This window comes from Desmodus rotundus, chromosome 1, assembly GCF_022682495.2.
Source record: "Desmodus rotundus isolate HL8 chromosome 1, HLdesRot8A.1, whole genome shotgun sequence".
Classification (NCBI taxonomy): domain Eukaryota; kingdom Metazoa; phylum Chordata; class Mammalia; order Chiroptera; family Phyllostomidae; genus Desmodus; species Desmodus rotundus.
This window is the reverse complement of record NC_071387.1, coordinates 89,553,065-89,575,575: the sequence shown is the minus strand read 5'-3', so window position 1 is coordinate 89,575,575 and position 22,511 is coordinate 89,553,065. Positions and strand designations below refer to the sequence as shown.

Genomic DNA, 22,511 nt, shown 5'->3' with positions numbered 1-22,511 from the left:
GCACTGTCAGTCACCAATCTTTGTTGATTGCAGCCTGTACATGTTCAACATTCTCAGGTGCTCTGCTTGTTGCAGGTCTTCCAGAATGTGGATCACTTTCAACAGATTCTCGACCAACTTTGAAGGGTTTGTGCCACACTTTTATTTGTATTGCACTCATTGCATTGTTCCCAAAAGCTTTTTGAATCATCTGAATAGTTTCTACAGAGGAACATTCAAACTTAACGCAAAATCTGATGCAGAATCATTGCTCTACTCACTCAGTCATTTTGAATATGACGGTCACACAGTACATACACATGTTCACTCAGTGGTATTTACCACTGCCTTACTAGTACAATGAAGTTGTCACTGTTGACACATGTGCATTGACACATGTGTGTCCTTGGCTGCCAGGTTACATTGATGTTGTGCAAAGTGTTCTCATTATATAAACAATGGCTGGACTTTTTCTGGACTCTCGTGTGTGTGTGTGTGTGTGTGTGTGTACATATACATATATACACATTTATATTTATCCTCACCTGAGGACGTGCTTATTGACTTTAGAGGGATGGAGAGAGAGAAGGCGGGAAACATCAGTCAGTTGCATCTCCTATGACTGAACCCACAACCCAGGCTTGTGCTGTAATTGGGAATTGGACCCCTAACTTTTTTTATTGTTGTTCAATTACAGTTGTCCCATAGAAACCCCAAATTTTTGGTTTATGGGACAATGCTCCAGCCAACTGAACCACACTGGCCAGGGCAGGATGTGTATATTTTCAAGAGATGTTAAAAGGAAGTAGTTTGTCTTAATAAGTTGGTTATTTCTGAGTGAGTAGAGACCATCTAAGAAGAACAAGGGAAGCTGTAGAAAGTTAGTGGAAAAGGAATATTGAGAAAGGAATTTTATATATAAACACTAGAACCCAATTATGAGAATGTCCTTACTCCCTAACCCAACAAGGACAACTAACTATATTAATTCAGACAGAAGCTGAAATGGCTATAAAAACCTGGCCCTTTCTTTATAACTGCTGCTGAGACACAGGCAATTTACTTATGAGACTCTTATTGTCTTCCTGGCCTCTAGAATTTCAGATGGTAATTGTAATTTACAGCATTGTGTTCTTAAAGCCTTGGCCCCAAATAAACCTTAGGGTTACAGCTTCCAATTACACAACTAGCAGGAATCAGGTGAATAATGAACAGCATTTGTGTGCTTCTAATGGGAAGTAGATGAGCCATAGTAAATGGGTACTCATCTTGTGGTCAGATTGTGAAAACTGAAGAGGTGTATGGTGTGCCCTCAAACTATAAGTAAATGTTATACTAGATGCAAAATACAGAGATGTGAGACAGACAGCAAAACCTGGGTCATAATAGCTTATAGGTTAGAAATTATCCAGAGTGTTTTTCTTAGTAAAGGCCCATAAGATCTGACTGTCCCTTTCCCATTACCTGATTTTCACTTTTGAGAAAAAATTCGGCCTGGGCTTCCCTCCAAGGTTATGGTCTTGCCCCATCCCCACAGGTCCATTGTTCAGCAAGACAAATGCTGACACTGAGACTTCCTAGCACATGGGACCTCATTATCCAACCAAAAGGTTAGTTATCTATGCATCCTTCAGATTGATTTATGACCAAAAGGGGTACATGTGGACAAAAAGGGGACTACATACTAAACCTGACAAACTCAGGGGAGGCCTGTGTGGCAGGCTTACAAATCAGAGACCTAAAGTAATTCCAAGGAATGGTTTGAAAAGAAAACTTCCTAATTAAAGGCAGTTTATGGCTGGTGGTCATGTTCTAGGGCAGTAACTTCCCTGACCAAGTTCAATCTTCACCTTAACTGAGTTTGTCTATTGTCTTTTTCCATCTACTGTAACATATCTGGCTAACAAACCTTTGGAATATCAAAATAATTTCCTTTTGTCCAGACCCCTCAAAACACAACCACCAAACCAGAGCAGAGACCACACATCCTCTCACTGTTATTATCATCATGCTAACTGTTACATGTTAACTATCCTATACCCACCAATGTATGTATCTGTTCCTTTTACTTTTTCTGCAGTCTCAGAGATTTCCCCATTTTGCTTTCTCCTGCCTCCCTAATCTACCACCAATGAATTTCATGTAACGCCCGTATGTCTTCTCCTTTGATTCTGATGTATAAAGTAAAGTGCAAAAGTGCCATTCTCTGGAGCATTTTCTCAATCTGTTGAGATTTTGCTTCCCAGCAAGAGTCACAATTTGGCTCAAATAAACTCATAAAAATCCTTACAGATCTGGACGTTTCTTATGTTGACATTACATCAGCGTATTTCACTTCATTTCTCTGGATGCTCATTTATTTTCCCCTTCTCCACCATCACAGGCAGACTTGTGAAACTTGCTGGCTGCCCTGGTATTTCTGTGAGTTTCTAATTATGTTTCTAACCGCTATTGCCACCTACCTGTTGATGCTGTTGGATTCTGCATGTAATGACTCATCCTGTTATAGCTGCACTGTGAATTAGAATTTTCATTCATATGAAACTGATAGTTTTCCAGGGGTGCTGGGTTCCATTCCATGCTTTTTGGCTTAAATCCTGCATTACTGGATACCCAGTTTTCTGTTTAATTCCATTTCATGTTCACAGAGGTGTTTTGTACCTCTCATACCTTCAACATTTCCTTTCTGCATTCTCTTGGCAAGTGATTTTGCCTCCAGTTTCACTGAGAAAACAGAAACAAACTGAGGAGTAGTAGTAATTGGTTTTTTCTAATCTTTCCAGCAGAATCTACCAGCCTGCCTGGCCCTGTGCCCACACATTTTGCCTTTTTCCTGTTACTATGGATCTAAAGCTAACTCTCCAAGCCCTACAACCAACCTTCTGGCTTGTCAAATAGGTACTTTGCTCCTATAATCAACCTTCTCTTAGACTATCAGTTTCTCCCCTCTACTGCCCATTGTACAAGCAAATACACATTTCAGGACCCCATCTCTCGTGCTACTACTCCTTTTCTCCGTTTTCCATTTCAGCAATGTTTCCTTACCTACCATTGCTCTGTGACCATTCATTAGGCTTTCCCTTCCTCATTCCTCTAAAGCCACATTTATCAAGGTGACCAATGACCTTGCTCTTGCCAAATCCAAGTTCTCAACTTTCTGGAACTCTGAGTAACTAGCATAGGACACAATTTGAAACAGGCTGAAACACTTAATAGTACACCGGTCTTTCAGGGCACCACATTTTCCTGCTCGTCCTTCCACTCACTGGCCAGTCCTCATTCTCCTTTGCCAAACTCTCTTCCTCTTCCTGAAGACTAAATATTGGGACGCCCCAGGAACTTGTTCCTGCAGGTGTTGGGCATGGGCTGACAGTATTACCATCGCTTGAGAGCTTGTGAGGTGCGGCATCTTAGGTCCCACCCCAGACTTACCTAATTAAAGTCTACATTTTAATAAGATCCCCCAACCTCACGGGATTTGGCTGCACAATAATGTTTGAGAAGCCCTGACTGATGTGGCTCCATTAGTTGGGCATCATTCCACAAAGTGAAAGGTCGCCAGTTTGATTCCTGGTCAGGGCACATGCCTGGGGTACAGGTTCAGTCCCTGGTCGGGGTGCATACCAGAGGCAACCGATCAATGTTTCTCTCTCACATCAATGTTTCTCTCCCTTTCTCCCTCCCTCCCCCTCCCTCTAAAAATAACTAAATAGAATCCTTACAAAACTAACACTTGAGAAGCACGGGGCGAGTGCCCCATCCTTTCCCTACCGTACCACACCAGGGCTTCCAGCCGCTGCACTGCTGCCACTTTTTGCCAGATGGCTCCCCTTCACAGGGAGCGGGACCATGCACAGGGGCATTTAGAAGTTTTCCTGTCACCCTCCCTTACCAGTTGTGACAACCAAACACTCTGCAGAAAATGCCTAAGGTGAAAGCAAATGGTGAACCAGAAAAGCATCTGTTGGAGGAAAACAGGCTAAAACAGATAAAAGAGCAAATCAAAGAGCAATCACTCTTCTACACTCCAGGGCTGAGAAAGACATTTAATCAAAGGTTCAGCAGAAGCTATGTGCAGATGATCAGCCTTAGTCTTACAAATCGCATTCAGGGTCTGTGGTTAAATGGTCCAGGGCACATCTACTCTCACCCCTCCAGGGTCTGCTTTGTCTTCTGGTAGCAGAGCTCTGGCTTTCTCTATACAACCATCCACCTCCCTTTGAGGTTTGGTGAGTGGGGAAGGTTATCCAAACTCCCCCTCTACCCCCTCCCCCTGGTTTTCCCCAGGAATAAGCACTAGTTCCAGTCCTAGCCAGTTAGTATATCTCACCTCCTTGGCAATGGTGATTGGTCTAAATTGGCCCAGTGAGAGTCAATCCCAGGACCTGGGAAGGTGTACTGGGAAAGGTAGATGGGGTGCCTATTGGCATGTCACTTTAGCTGGTGACATGTAAGCTTAGAGCTGTTGATGACCATCTTCCCAAGCCTGGGAACAGCCTTTCTGAGAATAAAACCAACCCAAGAAAAGCAGAGCCCAGAGACAAAGAGGTGACATCATTCGAGCCCCTGGACACAGCTGTGTCTGGGTTTCTCATTTATGTAGGTCAAGAAATTTCTTTTTTGTCTGAAGTAAAATTAAATTGGGGGTCTATAATTTACACCTGAAAGGGTTCTAACAAATACAGAAGGAATGAGTGAAAGGAGGCAAAGAATGAAATCCGTATTTGTTACCCTTTTGCTGTTTTCTCTGAGCCACTGAATTCTCTCTTGATAAAGTCCAATAGCTCTGCCAAAACACCAGAAAGACTCATTACTCAAGGACAGCTTCATCACTAAGCAACAGCCACTTCCATGGGAGGAAAGCGTGGATGCAATTATTTTTTAATGTGTCTAAGTTTGGGGGAGAGTATAAGGCAGATTTAACAGAACAAACTAAAGGTACTTGTTTGCTAGGGGTACGCGATGGAGGCCCTGTGAGGAGAGTGCTGTGTGGGTGCTGCTCCTTGGTGGTGCCGTGTATACTACAGGCAGCTGTGGTTTGGTGGGACGAGAGTCAGGGATAAGAGTGAGTGCCAAGTGCAGGCAGGGTGGTGGTGGGCGGGGGTGTTCTCTTAAGGTAAGTGGAAGAATACTCTTGCTTTTCACAAATTGGTTCTTTCAGGGGAGACTTCCAAGTCACCTAGGGATGATCATCAAGGCACACATGAGGCAGTTCAGCAGCACTTTTATCAGTGTATTGATGAGCAAATGAAACTTAGTTTCCAAAAAACTAGTCGCAAACAATTCCAATGGCTGTTTGGAGACCAGCATGTAACAGGTTCTCAACCTAAAGACTCAGTCACTATAATATAAGTGACTTACCCTCATTGAAAGCTGTTGAGATTTAGGTGCCTGGGGAAGGGCAAGGAAGGCCTTTGGATATGAAATCATGGGGCAGGGGATGGTGCATAGTTTTCCGGCCCACATGGGTATAGAGGGCTAAGAGTATGAGCTTCATAATGAGACAGGTTTGTCCTGGAGACCTAGTCCTGCCATTTACTAGCTGGGTGACCTTGGACCGGTGTGGTGACCTCGGACCGGTGTGGTGACCTCTCTGAGCCCCAGTTTCATCATTTCCAACATGAAGACAATAATGGGACTTTATCCAAGTCAATCTACTTGAAAATCAATTTGCCAAATGATGAATTAACTGAATGGACTTGAACATTCCTTAAAATGCTGGATTCACAATTAAGCCAATCATTCAAAATATTGCAGAATTCTTTAAAAACTCTTTAAACCTTCCAACTGTAAATTACTATAAAATTTATAGTCTAAGTGTTTTGATAAATTTGGCAAATTAGTCATTTAGCTATTGAGATTTAGTTAACTTTAGAATAATACTATATTTCAAATTGTTCTGAGGATTGAATGATAATATATACAGCCCTTAGTAGAATCCCTGACACATTAACAAATGTTAGCTATTTGTTGTTATTATTATTATAGCTTTGTAGGTCAGCTCAGTAATTGCGGGTCACAGACTGCATAGCCAGGATGGAATGCAGATGTGTGCGACCAGAATCTGGTTTGGGAGGGGCCAATGCATATTCTGACATTTACAAAAGCATGAACCCAATCCATTGGTCACTGAAAGTGGTTGCTCTTAACAAATACACATCAAATGAGGCTGTGAGGTTTATGTGTTTATCCAAAGAAGTCATCAGCTTTAGAAAGCTGAGAAAAACTGATATGGTTCAACTTCTTTATGTGAGAAAAAATGAAATTGGGTCTAGAAGTGGGAGAAGACCTGCCCAAAGTCCCACAGAGATCATCATCTGAACAAAGTGACTTTCAAGCTGCTGAAAGGCGATAATTCTTGAGTTCTGAGGTTGCTGGGAGGACACTGAAAAACATACTTACTCAGAAAGCTTTGCTTCAAACTGGTGGATGATCTGGGGTGAGAAGTGCATTTTCTTCACAGCACTGCTGTCCTCCTCCCTGAAGAAGCAATGCCTAAGAAGGGGTCTCTCAGGCCCAGGGAGCCGGGTATGTCACTGCAGGCTTAGGGTGAGGGGTGGCTTCAGACTTACAGCACAGCTGTGCCCTGACGGATCAGGTCAGCCAAGGTGAGCTTCTCAAACTTTAAACTGTGAGTTGAAAGCCAATCGTGTGCATCATCCCACGCTGAGGGCTGGGTCTCCCATTCCCGTAGCCTCTGTGAGATAGAGCCAGAGTCAAACAAACAGCCATGGAAAAAGAGGGTGAGACTGAGGACATCCTAGGTGCCAGGCTCTCTCCACACAGGTGCCCAAGAGCTGCCAACTCTGATGGTCTTACCTGAAAGCAGTCTGGTCAAGATCTCACCTTGCTGAAGGAACAGAGGAACATGGAGGCCTGTGCTCTCAGCCAGCAGTCCTGGAAGTCCAGTTCCCCTCTCTCATCTCATGTCTAACAAGCAGCTGGACAATTCAAGGGCCACTCAGCATGGCCTGCCTGTGAGAGACTGAGTCTGGATGCATAGAGCAGTCAGATCATACTTGATAATGGAACTCCAACCCCCAACCTGGGCAGCAACTGGCCTGCATGGGTCAGGACTCGGTCAAAGATGCCAGCTTTCCTATTTTTGTAACTCTGCTTTCAGCTCAGGACCAACCAAAGAAAGTCATATATGCCCGTGAACCAATCACACGAGATGCCTGGCTCCTAGTCAGGTGCCTCCAGCTTGCCTCTGCTGACAGCTTCCTCCAGAGCACACGTGGAGCCTCCCTTTCTTCACTATAAAGCTTTCTCACTCCCCTGCCAGCCTTTAAGTCTCTGCCAAACACAAGTGATGGTGGCTGACTCTGTTGCTAGAGAAAACTCTGAATAAATTCCGTTTGTTTTCATTTGGGTGGTCTCTGTTTATTTCCATCTTGCCTTCTCTATGTCATTTCAGGCGGATGAGTTCTGCCTGCCTATCAGTCTGCTGGACCCCAACAAACATTCGCTGACTAATGGAAGAGGGAATGGGTTTATCCTGTCCATTCCAGAGGCTGGAAGCAGTAGCAGCAGGTGACAGTTTTAGAGGAAGAATTTTCCAGCCACCACAGAAGTCTGCCCATGAAATGGACTATACCCTCTTACCTGTACCTAGTGACACCTGCATTACTTACATAGTGCTAAGCTCGGAATGTGGGAATATGGGTGAAGTTGAAATCATTCACAGTAAGCATTCAACATTGGTGATGCTTTCGGGGGGCCAGAAGGTAGAGAAAGCTGACCTGAGGCTCTGAGTCCACTTTAGCTGTTTAACTCTTCTGGAAGCTGGCATTTCTTCCGTTCTCCAGTGAGTGTTTCTGAGCCCTACTCTGAACTAGGCACTGTTCCTGGTGATAGAGCTACAATGGAACAAGATGCTAGAACAAGATGGAAATATTCTTGCCTTCTTGGAGCTTACATTTTAGTGTAGATGAATGGACAATAAGGAAGAAAATGAAATCAGTGTACATAATTCCAGAAAGAAACAGTTCCATTAAGAAAATTGAACAGGGAAATGTGATAGAAAATGACTGGGGTGGAGATGGGGAGGTCACTTTATCTTCTCTGTGCCAAGATCTATAAGTTAAGAAGAAGCCAACCCTGTGCATAGCTTGGAACACATATTCCAGTCAGAGGAATGGGGTTTGGGGTGTATGTGTGTGTCAGAGGGTTTGAAGAACAGAAAGGTGCCCACTGTTGTTGTAGAACATATAGGGTACTGTGACATGAGAAGAGGCTGGAAAGGTGTGCAAGGCCTGGATCAGACAGGGATTTTATGAGTTTCCAGCACAACCACTGCTTTCCATGTGATACAAATTGACCTTAAATGTTGCCATAGTCGGCCATAACTCACTCAGGGTACAGAATGGCATCGTAATAGGAGGTCGACTCAGTCCCACGGTAAGAAAAACCACCCTCCAGCATCTGATGACTGGAATGGGCCTGGAGCACCATTTAACCCACTGGGACCCCAGTCTAGATACAAAGATGGCTTCAGCTGCTCCTGGGCACCTGCTTGAACCCTAAGTGGATTCTGCTTGGGCTTGCATTTGTCAGGACTTTTGTTGCAGTGGGTGAGGTGGTGGACAAGAGGTTGGAACTATCCACTGTAGCTGACTGAGCTACACAGGGTAGGACAGAGGATACAGGGAGAGGAAGAGTAATAGGATGGACGAATAGTAGGAGAGAAGAAAGGAGTGTGGTACTGTTTGGTGATGTCAAGTCCACTTTTTTATGAGTCATATGAAGTTGTTTTGACCTAAGAGTGAAGCTGTTTACATTGTAGAACAACAAGATGTTGACAAGATGTTGTCATGACACCTGCTGTTATTGGTCAACAGTAGCTCAGTGGATGATGGGCACTCCTGGGGGTTTAGCAATAAGAACATGTGGAAAAGTAGCTACAGTGATTAGACATTTAGCCTTTAAACGCAAGAGTCTGTGAGGACTCACTGAGAGTGCTCAGTCTGGGCAAGGGGACTTTGCTGACCTACCTAGCCCTCTGATGACCTTGGGCATTAGCTCCTACCTTGGTGAGACGACTCTTTACCAGGGATGGTAAAAACCATGCAGCAGCCCCAGGAAGGAGATTATCTTGCCACCCAGGTAGTGCGATCATTCCCTAGCAACATGCTCTAACAACAAGAAACTTTCCCTTTGCCCTGGCAGCGGGTGGCAGCTCTTGGTTAACTAAGCCGACTCTTCTGAGAACCAACTCACCAACTCATAGAAAGGTACATCTCCACTGAATTTGGGCTTTATTTCCCTTAAATTCCGTTTGCCTGAAATAACTAATTTCATTCGAAGTATGTTATTTCTTTATTGGCTTATTAAGAGACATTATCCTGTTGCTATTGGCTTGTGAAATTATTATAATTCCCACAGTGAACCTGTGTTAAATAAATTACTGGCAATGACAACCTGTTTCTGAGCATAAATTTGCTGCCCAAACCAATGGGGTTCTCCATTTACTAGCTTTGTGATGCTGAGCAAGTCTTCCTTTGCCTGTAAGATGGGCATCTGAAGCTTTGGCACAGAATAGGGCCTTGAGTGTTTCTGCATAAATAGTTCTCAGCAATAGTGAAAGGTAACCACAAAACAAAGACAACAACAATAAAATGCTGCTCTCACGTTCTGGCAAGAGAGTATTGTTCCTTGAGTTTTGTGCCCAAAGCCTACTTTCTGTTTCAAAAGGAAATTGCATATGTTAAAGAAGTGTGAAAAATACTAGTAATTAAAGCAAAGATTTAAGTAGCACTTATTATGTGTCAAGCACTTTCCATAAATTAACTCATTTAATTCTAAAACGTAGGTTCTATCATTAACCCCATTTTACTGACAAGGAAACTGTGGTATACAAAATTTAAGTAATTTGCCCGAAGTTACACAGCTAGTAAGTGGGGAAGCTGGGATTCAAACCCAAACAGAAAAGCTCAAGTCATGTTTGTGATCGCAATATATACTGTCTTTAAATTAGCACCAAACTGTGACTATCTTGATTAGGAACTGTGAGAGAAGGGACTGAAAAGATCACCCCATTGTTACTCTCCGCTAATCAGTGTCCGGCCTCTGAACTGCCTAAAGTCATGGTCCTATCTCACACTTAGGGAAACACATGAAACACTGTCAACATACAAACGCTAGATGTCACCCTTCTCATCTTTCAGGACTCTCACTGGTCAGTGATAACACTGAGCAAGGCAGAAAAGCAACCCCCCTTTCTTCCAGTTTACTTGCATTTGAAATGATTCATCGGGCTTTGGAAAGTTGATTTTGTATTTTTACTATTTGAAGATTCACTATTAAATACACTCTGGATTTTGAGGGCAGAGCATAGTGACTGAATTCTAAAGGATGAACTTTCCAAAGAGAATAGTTAAGATCTTTGTGTTGGGTGCTCCCTTCCCTCTTCCTCACTGCCACTCACTTGTGAGGCAAAGAAGACCCTGACTGTGGCTGATAAATGTAGGACTGGTCTTTGTACACCTGGGAAGTCATGTGTTTATATTATATTAGATGAAATAAAGATATATCAACATCTGAGGTTATTGAAAGAATCCCTCAGAATTTCAACTCTATTGATATTTCCTCATTTTCTTTTAATTAAACTTGCTTTCCCGTAAGTGCCCATGCTCAGGAAAAGTAAGACGCGACTATTTTCCTGATTGTTTAATTGCCAGCATTGAAACTGTATTGTTTTGCACTGATATCATTTCACAGGTGTGATATTTAAACTCCAACACAGATTAGATGGTTATGGGCCAAGCCTGCAAATGGCTGCTCCTGAAGATAATTACTTCTATGGTAAAAAGAACTCTGAGTTTTAGACAATCCACTCGCCATCTTGTGAACATGGCTCACACACTGAGAGTCACCCTAAAACATAGTCCTGGTTATTCTAGAGGTTGATTCTTTTCCCATAACTCTCTTGCTCCAGCAGCAACTAGTGAAACTGATTTTTAGATTTAGATTTTAGGGAATCCCAAAAAAAACAAATCTCAGGAAGGGGAATTTTAGAAATCAATTTCTTAGACTTCAGGATTTGATAGTGTGGACAGTCTTCTTTACATGCTCCTGAATATTTCATGATATGCCTAAGAGAACTACAAAATTTCTATAAACAGCAGAGACATTCTTCAGTCATTTCTAAAGGTGAGGGATTAGATATAAATGCTTAACTAATCTTTTTCAGTCCTGGGATCCTATGTGAAGAGAATACCCAGAGTTGGACACATTTTGTATTCCCTCACTATGATCTGTAAACACCGTGACTCAGTGAAAGCACAAAGGTTTTTACCAGTAAGTCTTGTGTCTGATTAACATGTGTAACTAGCAGTCCATCGTCTGGATTTTGGCCACGTTCACTGACATCCTTCTGGTTCAATTGCTTCTTTGGGTCTCTGTTTCTCTTTGTGCTACAAAACAAAGTGATCTGATCAATGTCCCAGCACTGGATGTTGATTCCACACTGACAGTGCCTCTAAAAACATTTTTATTTCTGTGCAGTAAGTGGGGAGGGTTCCTGTGGAGTCCTAATAGAATGTGATCTCAGGGTTCATGAGAAATTTTACTCTATTGTTCTGGTGGATCATTGAAGCCCTCAGGTATGAGATAATGCAATGACGAGTTACCTGTCTCACTATAAGGCAGGTATTCCCCCCTCAACTCCCCAGGGCAAAATATTATTGTCACTGTTTTTATTTGCAAAATCAGAGAGAAGCTTACCAGTGATTTTCTAGATACTTATTATCTTGACCGTGGGAGACATGGCTAGTTTGTGTAGCCATTATAAAGACACTCAGTGCTTGTTCTCCTAGGGAGGAAAAGAATTCCAGAGAAGAGAAGGGTAAGTGCAACACTGAGACAACAGCCTGGGGGTTCTCTGTATTCAATTCAACTCTCCTCTAATCCATCCCATAAATACACCTATCAAACACCTATGAGGTATCAGGCTTTGTGTTAGGTGCTGAGGATATAATGGTGAACAAGGTAATGAGGGTTTCTCATTCTTGGTCCTTTTGACATTCTTGGTAGTGAGGCTGTGCTATGCATTGTAGGATGCTTAGCAGCATCCCTGGACTCTGCCTACTAGGTGCCAGTAGCCCCCCTGCCCCCATGTTGTGACAACCTGCAATGGCTCTAGACATGGCCTGATGTCTCCTGGGAGCGCAATCATCCCCAGCTGAGAACCACTAAGCTAGATGTTGTTCTTGTCCTTTGCAGAGCTTGATTCTAGAGGGCGAGACTGTTGTTTAAAAAATTAAATGTGTTAATTACAAGTTGTAGAAAGTGCTACAAAGGAAGTGAACAGGATGGCATCACAGTGATCAGGAAAGGGCTCTACTTTGCAAAGGTAAGGTGAGCAGTGAAGATGTCTTTTGAGCTTAGACCTTCTTGAAAGATGAAAAGGGGGCAGCTGAGTTAACAGTATAGTGAAGGCTGCATGAGGCACAGAGGACAGCAAGTGACCATAGCAATTCCGAGAAGGAAGGGAGAGAAAAAATACTGAACTTTTTTCTCTGAGAACTACATCTGCACTTAAAGGGCTGAGTCCTACAGCCTGCCCCTCATAGCTTACTGAATCAGTGGTAGACGTGTATCCAAGATTAAATAGATTCTTTGGGAATTGGAATTGAGTTGTTGGGCCACCGTGTCCATTCAGAAGCCAGAAGAGACTGTCCTCAGAGAAAAGTAGTTAGTGGTCATTTCCAGCTTTGGTTCCTGGGGCCACTCTCTCAGGCTTCCTTCTTACTTCCTACCTGCACCTTCTCAGTCTCCTATGCAGGCTCCTCCTCCTCTCCTGAGCATTTTAAGTCAGTGTTCCTTGAGGCTAAATTGTGAACGTTTTTTTCTCTTTTCCTAGGGGATCTTACCCTCGTCCATGGCTTGAACCACCACGTGTATGCAACAACAACTCTCAACTATGTGTCAAAAGCCCAGATCTCTAAGTCCAGAAGTGCGTATTCATCAACACTGGACATTTCCATCAGGAGTACCTCAAATTCAACATGGCAAGACTGAACTCATATTCTCTACAAACCTATTGTCTTTTTATTCTCTAGTTTAGGGAAAAGAATCACCATCCATCTACTCACGAGTCAGAAGCCTAGGAATTATTCTTGACACCTCGTTCCCCATATCCAATTCATCACCTGATCTTGTCTGTCTCTCCGCTTACCTGTCTCCATTGACATTTCTCTTTTCCAGACCAGTCTTTTCTGCCACAGACGTCACTAGACCCTAACTGGCCTTCCTATATACACTGAGTCCTTTCATCCAATCTGTTCTCCTTACTAAAGCCCAAATGATCTTGTAAAGACAGAAATCCAATGCCACTTCTCTTCTCCCTCCTACGTAACACCATTGAGAGACTTCCCTTCATTTCTAGGATCAAGAGTAAAATCCTTGTGATGGCATCTGAGGCCTCGTGTGGTCTGGCTGCTGCGGACCTACCCTCCAGCTCTCCCCTTTCACCACTGTGGCCCTCTTTGTGTCCACAACACCCTCCCCTGCACAGGAATGCTGCACTTCCCTCAACCACAGGCCTTTTCATGTACTTCCTTTGTCCTGGAACATTCTTCTCTCAAGCCGCTGCTCCTTGAAACTGCAGCCGAAATGTCACTTCTTTGGGACATCTTCTCCAGCATCCCACTTTATTCAGGTTCCTTTGTGCTATGGAAACTTTCAAAGAACTATGTTCCTTTCCTTCAGTGCACTTTAGAATGATACATTCATTAATGTGATTTTTAAAAATTGGTGTATCTCTCCCATTAGGTTGTAATTGACATGAGAGCAGGTACTGGCATATGATAAATATTTCGAGGTGGGAGATGAAGGGAGAGAAAGAGGTTGAGAAACTGCCTTGGGTCTTGAATTTCTAATTACTTGATCCCAGGCACTTGTGAGAACTGACTTCACTTTCTGCTGTCAAGCTAGCTCTCTGAGGTTTTTATTATTTGCAACCAAAAAAGTACTGGCAAGATATGGCAGGTGAGAAACTCCAAATAGAGATGCAGCTTGAACATGAGTGTACATTCTTATGAAATCATTAAATAGCCTAATGATGTGGCAACTTGCTTTTCTCTTTTGGGCCTTTAATCCTTTATCCAGAGGATGCTTTGTTTTTTGGGAAGCACCAAGATAATGTGGCAATATCTTAAAAAAACAAACTGGCTTTACATCAGTAAGCTTTGCTGGGAGACTTTAGTGTCAAAAACTGTTAGAAACACCCCATAAACAGTGCACACCCTACAGTGTCTCAGTTCCCTTTTCAGTGAGGGATTAACACTTAAGGAAGTCAGAGGCTTGTGGCCCATGGAGGGGCATTATAGAGCAACATGGTGTGCTTAGAAAGAGCACTGGACCTTTGGTTTGCTTCTCCATCTGTAGAAATATAGCATACTGGTATTATTCTACAAGTGCTGCCTCTTCAAGCACTTTAGATGATACTTAAGCAATCCTTCATTCTGTGAACATATATAGAGTGCCTGCTGGGTACTAGAGAGAGCAGGCACTGGGGGAGGTTGAGGTGAAGGGAACAAAGCCCTTATGCTCAAGCTTTGGTGCAGATAAAACCTTATCAGGGAGGTCTTCTTTGAGCACCCCATCTCAGTATCCCCTCCACCCTGCTTTCTTTTTTCCTCCTTGCCATGTTCCATCATCTGATGTTCTTTATTTACTATCTGTTTCTCCCTGCTCCTGCCCCCATAAATCCACTAGAAGACCCACGAGGGAAGGAACTTAGTTACATTCTCTACTAAAATGCTTTTGCATAAAACAGTGCCTAGAACATAGTAGCTCCCCCCAAAATATTTGTTGAATAAACGTACTCAGGACAGGTCCAGGGTTTTGACAAAGGTGGTCAGCTTACCCTGGGGTAGTGGTCACAGGAAGGGAGCATGAAAATTTGTCTTTGGACAAGGGGAGAGAGGTAGCCCTGATTAGTGGATAAAAGAAAATCTTCAGCTAACTTCCTGTTTTGCTAACAGCTGGATCTCAGATTCTCCTAAATATTTATCCAGGATAAAGCCATCCCAGGGTTTGTATGTTTTAATTGCCAAATAACGTCTAGTCTTGACCTCACCCAATCCATTTTACATTCTGCTGCTATAATGACTTTTCCAGTATGCGGAGCTATTTATCTTGCTACCTATTTAGACCCAGACACGGATCCTCGGAACCATGGATAATCAATCACCTGGGACCTTCTTTGCAAGGCTTAGCATTGCTTCAGGATCTGTTCCCTGCTCACCTTTCTATCTCATCTTAAATCCTCTACAGTCCCTGGCAACACTTACACATACCTTATTATTTCATGCCTTTCTTTGCTCGAGTAGGACCTACTTCTAGAAATGTCATTTGCCCTATTTGTTTGACAAGAAAACTCAGAAAATCTCTCCTGAACCCAATTTGCTGACCCCCAAGTCCCAAAGAAAATAGTGTTCTCCAATTGTCCCTTTCTTCCCCTCCCCACTTTCACACCAAGTTGTCACAGTCCGGAATGGCCCTATTACCTGTCTACTGTTGTACCCCCAACACCTGGCACAGTGCCTGGCATGGAGGGAACAGATGCTTAAGACCCCAGCCTCCCCGAATTTTTTCTCTGTCCAGAGCTTAGTGTCTCCCACACTCTCTCTCTCACCTCTGTCAACCTTGTGATACTCACCCTCACCTTCATATCTCCATTTATTTCTCCATCTTTGGGAAGGGCTCCTGGTTACCCCAGGACTCTGCTTTTCCTGGTTCCCACTTCCAGCTCTAAGCAACTAAGTGGTGAAGCAGACCTTGCTGGGAAGTGTTAGCTGGTCTCCAAGGCAACAGACTGCACCACTGCAAATGTGAGGCAGCGACAGGGAAAAACCTTCCTCCTGGCTGGGGATGAAATGGCCACTTTGTTAACACACTTCCCCCGCCCCTACCCCAGCACGCTGCTTTTCTCCACCCCCATAAAAGCCTGGAAGCAGGACTGGGACCTCTTTCCCAGTTTTAGAACCTCTGGGACAGCAGAGAACTATGGTTTAGACCAGTAGAGCAGTGGCGCCTACTGTCTTCATGTGGTAGGAACTGAAGAGACATCAGAGAACATGTTAAAGGCATTAGAGGCGATAACCTTCTCTCCCTCCTCAGATTCCCTGGGGTCCCTGGGAGGGGTCTTGCAGTATCCCTCCCCCACCCAAACGTGGTTAATACAACAGCAGGCTTAGTGACCTGTTAGCATTAGAAGAGAGCATCTACTACAATGGTTCCCAAACCCAGGTGCCCTTCAGAGTCCCTTGGGTTGCTGGTGAGAAAACACACACACTGTCGCATCCGGGAGACTGACACAGAACTCTGGTAAATTGTGGGAACATGAATCTTTGACAGTGGCCTCAGGTGATTATGATGTAACCAGCCCTAGCCCATAGTTGGGGATTTCTTCAGCTCCTGTTATGGACGTCAAAAGAGACAAAGTGATGCACCCATGTCAACCAGCCTTTGTGGCCTGTATGTGACTGAGGAATCTGCACTTAAGTTTTTCTCATCCAGGTCATTTCTCAAATCACTGTCTGCACTTTCTGAACCTTGGATTTTGAAGTTTAGAACACAGGCAGCTGGTGGTAGTCCTTATACGGTAAAGATTTCCCTCAGACGCTGACCCCAGCAGTGGCTTCCATAGTCCAGGTCAGGAACGAAGCCCTCACAACAGAAACTGCTGATCTCCCACCAGTCACTCTGGGCAGAAGTCATGGATAGAGAGCAACATGTGTAAATCCAGGGCATTTGGTCAACATCACCAAGGCAGGAGGTGAGGGAGATCAGAAAGAGGTAAGGAAGTCAGGAAAGAATCACAAGAGGCTGGGAGCAACCAACCATCAATGGCTACTCTGTGAACAAGAAGTGAGGTCCGTAAGGGGAGAGGGGGAGGTGGGGACAGGTTGAGAGAGGGTGAAGGGATTAGAAAAAGAACATATACGTAATACCAGTGGACACAAACAATGGTGTGAGGATTGACTATAGGAATGGGGGGGCGGGCTTGGGGTGGGAGGAAAACTGGGACAAACTGTAATACAGAAAAAAAGAGGGGGTGAGGTCCTTGTGCCCACCTTCCTGAAAATCCTGGGTAGAAGGGGCTGGCTAGCTTTGAAACCATTTTTGGTGACACAGGGGCCCAAGACACATAGTTTACCACTTTCACAACTTCCTCTGTTCCTGGATACATAGGTTTTTAAGTTTATAAGAAGTAAAACCCAGCATTGCAAAGTCATTATTACTGCTTTTTTTCTGCTTGAGCTTACATGACACATATTCTGGATGAGCCAGATGGATGATAAAGGAGGGTAAGTTTTTTAGGTTGTATGACCAGCCAAGAGGAAAGCTGTGTGCAGGTATTGCCTTGCTCAGTAATCCTCAGACCATATGTGGCTCATAATGGGCCCCATGTAAGGGACTGAAGCACAATAGGAATTTCCCTTATCCCGATCAAAGTCAAAATCTCTGATCTTTATTTAGGAACTTATCTGGTTCCATTACACAAAATATAATTGCTATAGTCTGAATGTTTGTGTCCCAACAAAGTTCCTATGTTGTAAAACTAACACCTAAGGTAATGGAATTAGCAGCTGGGGATTTATGATTAGGTCCTCATGATTAATGCCTCCTGAGTGGGATTAGTGCCTTTAGCAAAAAAAGAAAAAAAAAAAAGTCAGACAGAGTTTACAAGACATCTGCAACCCAGAGAAGGGAGGGCCCTCACCCGGTCATGCTGACAATCTGGTCTTGGACTTTCAGCTTCCAGAACTGTGAGAAATAAAGTTTTTAAAGTGATATTGCAATGAGCATAGTTTTACATCTTTGTGTACTAAGATTTTATTTCTGTAAGATAAAGACACAAAAGTAAAATGTATGAAATCTAGGGACTTTATTTTAAAAATAAAAGACCCTAAAACTTAAAGTTTTAAGTTCACAGCAGGCTCAATTGTGGTGGCAAAATGAGTTGAACTGGAATGAGGTCAGTCAGTCTATTCCATTTAATGTGAATCTTTAGACATTTTGTGATTGTCATGTTGCCTCAGTCTCTGATGGGGATGTGACATAATGCATAATATAAGCACATCACTGATTTTTTTAATCTGAAAAATCCCAAAACTCTTTAAACTTTTTGATAAATGCTGTTGTGTAGCAGTGAGTCCCTATAATCCTCATGTATTGGAATGAGCAGATAGTGATGACTTTGATAATTTTGTCTTTAGCAATCTAAAATTCTCTTTTGTTTTTTAAAAATTGAGATATAATTGGCATACAACATTATATTAGTTTCAGGTATGCAATGATTTGATGTCTGTATATATTGTAAAATGATTACAATTTAGTTAACATGTAGCACAATTTGCTTTTTATAAGCTACCTAACCTGTGGTATTTTGTTACAGTAGCCCAAACAGACTAAGACAATGTCATTATGTAGTAACAGGGGACATACCCATGGAAATAGGGGAGGGGTTTGAGCTGCACTTATGTGACTGGAGACTTTGCCCCCTTGCTGAACATGCGGCTGGAAGAGGGGCAATGGCAAACATGGCCCACATTGGCCCACATTGTTGGAAAGCTGGACACTCCTACTGACTTCTGGCATGCATGGGATTCTGGGAGAGGACTTTTGAAATGGAGTGTGCCGGGAAGGGAAAAGTCAGTTAGTTCTTTCCCCTCCCCTGGTCGGGGGGTGTCAATTGGCTCCAGCAGGCCTGCCAATGGTGGCCAGTGTGGGCCTGTGAGTGGAGGCCTGGGGCACAGACTCCAAAAGATGCCTGAAGCTGGACAGTGACTGGGGACCAGCCAAGCCACCTACATTTACAATGCTTTGGGGTGGAAGCGGCTCCTGACACAACACTGAACTGAGCTGGCAGAGGGTGACAGGGTGATTTTTCTTTGGGTGTCTTAGAGGAAACAGACTTTGAGGCAGAAACTTGCCATTATTTCCAAACACCTTGGTCATAAGTCAGCACTGTGAATAGATTTTTTGTTCTTGTGTTATTTTCACTTCTAGAACCTATGTAGTAGTTGTAATGACTAATATTTAAATAGCTATTTTTGATGTCATACTCTTGACTTTTCCTTTCCCTTTACTTTTGTGACCCAGACATTTTAGGCAGAAACTTGCCATTAAATACAAGATTTCTTTCTTTTCACCAAACTCTGTCTTTGGAGATTTGCCTGGTAGAGGGCAAGAAGTAGGATCTGTCCCCGCATCCCCTCCCCCGCCCCCCGCCCGGTCCCCCCTGGCTGGGTTTGGTAACAATGTGGTATATATTTTGTTATTAATTTGTATTTTGTTTTATTTCTTACCTCTGTTTCAAGCCAATAGCAGGTGCTTTTTGTTGGGTTGAGAAGTAGTAGCCTGAAGTGAACAGTTTCCTCAATCTTTTGTAAAAGCCTATTAAGTGAATTGAAATATTAAAGTAACACGTCAAAGCACAGTAAGTAAGGGGTGTGTGTGTCAGAGGAAAGTGGAAGTGCATCAAGAGTCCTTCCATTAGAAGAGACAGAAGCCCAACTCAAACCGGCTTAAGGCAAAAAAGGTAATTTGCTCAAATTCCCAGAAAAACCCAGGTATAGTTCTGACCCAAAGACTAACAACATTTTAACGGAAATCTGCCTCCAATTCTCATCTTCCTTTCTTCTGTGATGGATTTATTTTCAGACAGGCTCTTCGTGAGTGGTTGACCTGGACCCCAGTGGCACTCTTTTCCCCACACAACTTAGGAATCTAAAGGAAGAACACCTGTTTTCCAGAGTTTCAGCAAAGTCCCAGTCTTGGCTTTGGTTACTTGATGTGCCTGTTCCTGAACCTGGCAAGGCTGGTCTCTGTGTCCAGCCCTGAAGCCAGAGAAACCACACAGCCTACAGGTAGGAAGGGGACTGTTTTCCAAACAAAAGAGTTCAGTTTTGTTTGTGTCTTAAAAAAAAAAAAGTTTTATTTATTTTTAGAGAGAGGGGAAGGGAGGAAGAGTCGGAGAGAAACATCAACATGTGGTTGTCTCTCACATGCCCCCTACTGGCAACCTGGCCGACAACCCAGGCATGTGCCCTGACTTTGAATAGAACTGGTGACCCTTTGGTTCTCAGGCTTGGCACTCAATCTACTGACCCACATCAGCCAGGGCTCTTTGTGTCTATTTACCAAAGGAGACATAGGTACCAGGGGAATATACCTGAGGGAAGCCAAAGGAGTGGGGGAGGATAATTCCCAGACAGAGGTCAAGAAATCAGAGATCTGAAAATCAGAGAGAGCAGGGCCCTTTTCAGTGTCTGGTAGCAACGCTTCAGTGAGATGGCAAAATGTAAGAGGAGGTCCTTGGTGTCCCCAGGGGGAAAGTCCACAGGCATAGGGGTTTGAGCTCATCAAAGGTGACTACAGCCCAAGTGTGGGCTGGACACAGAACTACTGCATCATTCAGCCTGGGGCAGCTGATGTCTCAGCAGTAGTTAGTGCAGACAGACGACAAACTGCTGGAAGGACCTTCCTAATGTCTGAATCATGGACTTCTGCATAACCCCAGCGTAACCCAATAACCAACAGATTTTCCATCAACAAGGTAGAAGGACCTAGCTGATAGCCTGTTTGGGAAAATTTCCCTGGGTGCTCAATTCCTGAAAGGATCCCAATAAGATCAATGGATAGCATCAGGTGGCTCACCAACCAAGAAGTTAGCACTGCAAAATACCACTTAGCGACAACTCCAGAGATACAGCTTGACAATGAGAGGGAAAAGATGAAAAATTAAACACAAACAACTTAATAACTTACACAGTTTTTTCCCCAATAAAATAATATTCACAGAGTGTTTCTAAGTAGGACTACCTTTTACAGTTGGTTGCATTCCACAGCCAAAAGAGGCAAACTATTGATTTAGCTGCTCATGCCTGAGCCAAGGAAATGTAACTGGGACAAGCTATTTTTATTCCTTTCAACAAGCAAACCGGTGATGCGGGACAGCAGAAGTCCTAGATATGCGGTCAGGGAACCTACGTGTGAAACCCAATTCACCAATTACAAGTTATAAAGCTTTGGGTAAATTACCCTTTTTTTTAATTGTTAGAATTTTATTAAATATTGGTAAGCAAACAGGAGTGGTGCACACTTTGGTTGAAGAGTCCAATTGCTCATCTTTCTGATCCTTAGTTTTTGTAGTCTATAAAATACTTCCTTCTACTTCACACGCAGGGAGGATACATTAAAATGACATGGAAAAGCACATAACATGCATTTAATGTTCATTTTTCTCCAAGTTTTTATTGAATGCCACTATTTCTTAACCAACAGTGCTTAAAAAACATGAATTGCCTTAAAGAGTAGTTGATATACTTTTAGTTAATGTCAGGTTACTATGGAATTTGGAAAGTTTCTGTTATCCAAGCTCTAATAGGTTCAGCAGTATTATTTGCTATAACAAAAACTTGGAAAAAACCTAACTACACATCAACAGAGGAAGAGATTAGTACACACACACACACACACACACACAACTACACAGCCATCTAAAATGAGGAAGGTCTATATTTCCTGACACAGAAAGATATAAATTAAAAAGAAAGTAGTGGTAGATATGTATAATGATCTTGCTGTTATTAAAACTGAACAGGGTATATATACCTAATAACTGTTAAAAATAGTAAAGTCTGGAAAGTGAGTTGAGGGGGAAGAAACTTTAATTTCCTGTATTTATTAAAATAACTACAGATGTGTGAACTGTTAAAAAAATCCTTTTGTCCTGTTTAGGGTCAAGGTAATGTCCTTCCCCACAACAGCACTTAGGACAAGAAACAGTTTTCGATGACCCTGAAAGCAGAAACGAAGTATGTGAGTTGGGGTGAGGCTGCAATGCAAGTCCATTTTGCTGCACACCAGGTTCATTAGAACAATACGTAGAAGACGAGGCTTTCTTAGAGAAGTGGATTATTTTTTCCCCCCAGAGCAATGTATTATGGATAATGGAAAGGAGGGTTCTTCAACTGCATTTGTATTTTGCCATTAAGAAGTTGGGAATGTAAAGGAGTGAGTTTTTACTTTTCAATTTAGGAAAATACTAGAATTGCCTTAGCCAACTAAATTAAATATTTAGACAACACAAAGAGCGCCAGAGTCAAAACACAGCATTAATTTTACTGACTTACTCTGACAAATAATAAATGGGGACTGACAGTGACCAAATGCATTGGCAATATTTACTTAAAGTGCCAAGAAATGCCAGTTGGAGATAACCACATCTAAAATGAGATCTAATTTTTGAGTCCATTCCTTTTAGCAGAAATAATTATGACCATTTGGGCAGAACGAAGTTCTTTTTTTATTGTTCAATTACAGTTGTCTCTCCCCGCCCCCCACCTCCATTACTCTCCTCTGCCCTACCTACCCTACCCTGGCTTTGTCCATGTGTCCTTTATACATGTTCCTTGAAAACCCTTCCCCTTCTTTCCCTGTTATCCCTCTCCCCGCTCTCCTCTGGTCACTATCAGTTTGTTCTTTATTTCCGTGTCTCTTATGAAACATATCAAATG

General features: G+C 43.0%; 1 protein-coding gene across 1 annotated transcript in view; it reads right to left on the bottom strand.

Annotated features, from left to right (window-relative positions):
* VWA3A (von Willebrand factor A domain containing 3A) overlaps nucleotides 1-15,920 on the bottom strand; it is a 71,815-nt gene extending 55,895 nt beyond the window's left edge. The window contains 6 exon segments of the mRNA XM_053925934.2: nucleotides 4,711-4,765; nucleotides 6,382-6,459; nucleotides 6,552-6,676; nucleotides 11,276-11,393; nucleotides 11,704-11,791; nucleotides 15,644-15,920. Coding sequence (XP_053781909.1) covers nucleotides 4,711-4,765; nucleotides 6,382-6,459; nucleotides 6,552-6,676; nucleotides 11,276-11,393; nucleotides 11,704-11,765 — 438 coding nt within the window. The 5' untranslated portion in view covers nucleotides 11,766-11,791; nucleotides 15,644-15,920.
* Nucleotides 15,921-22,511: the final 6,591 nt, after the last annotated feature.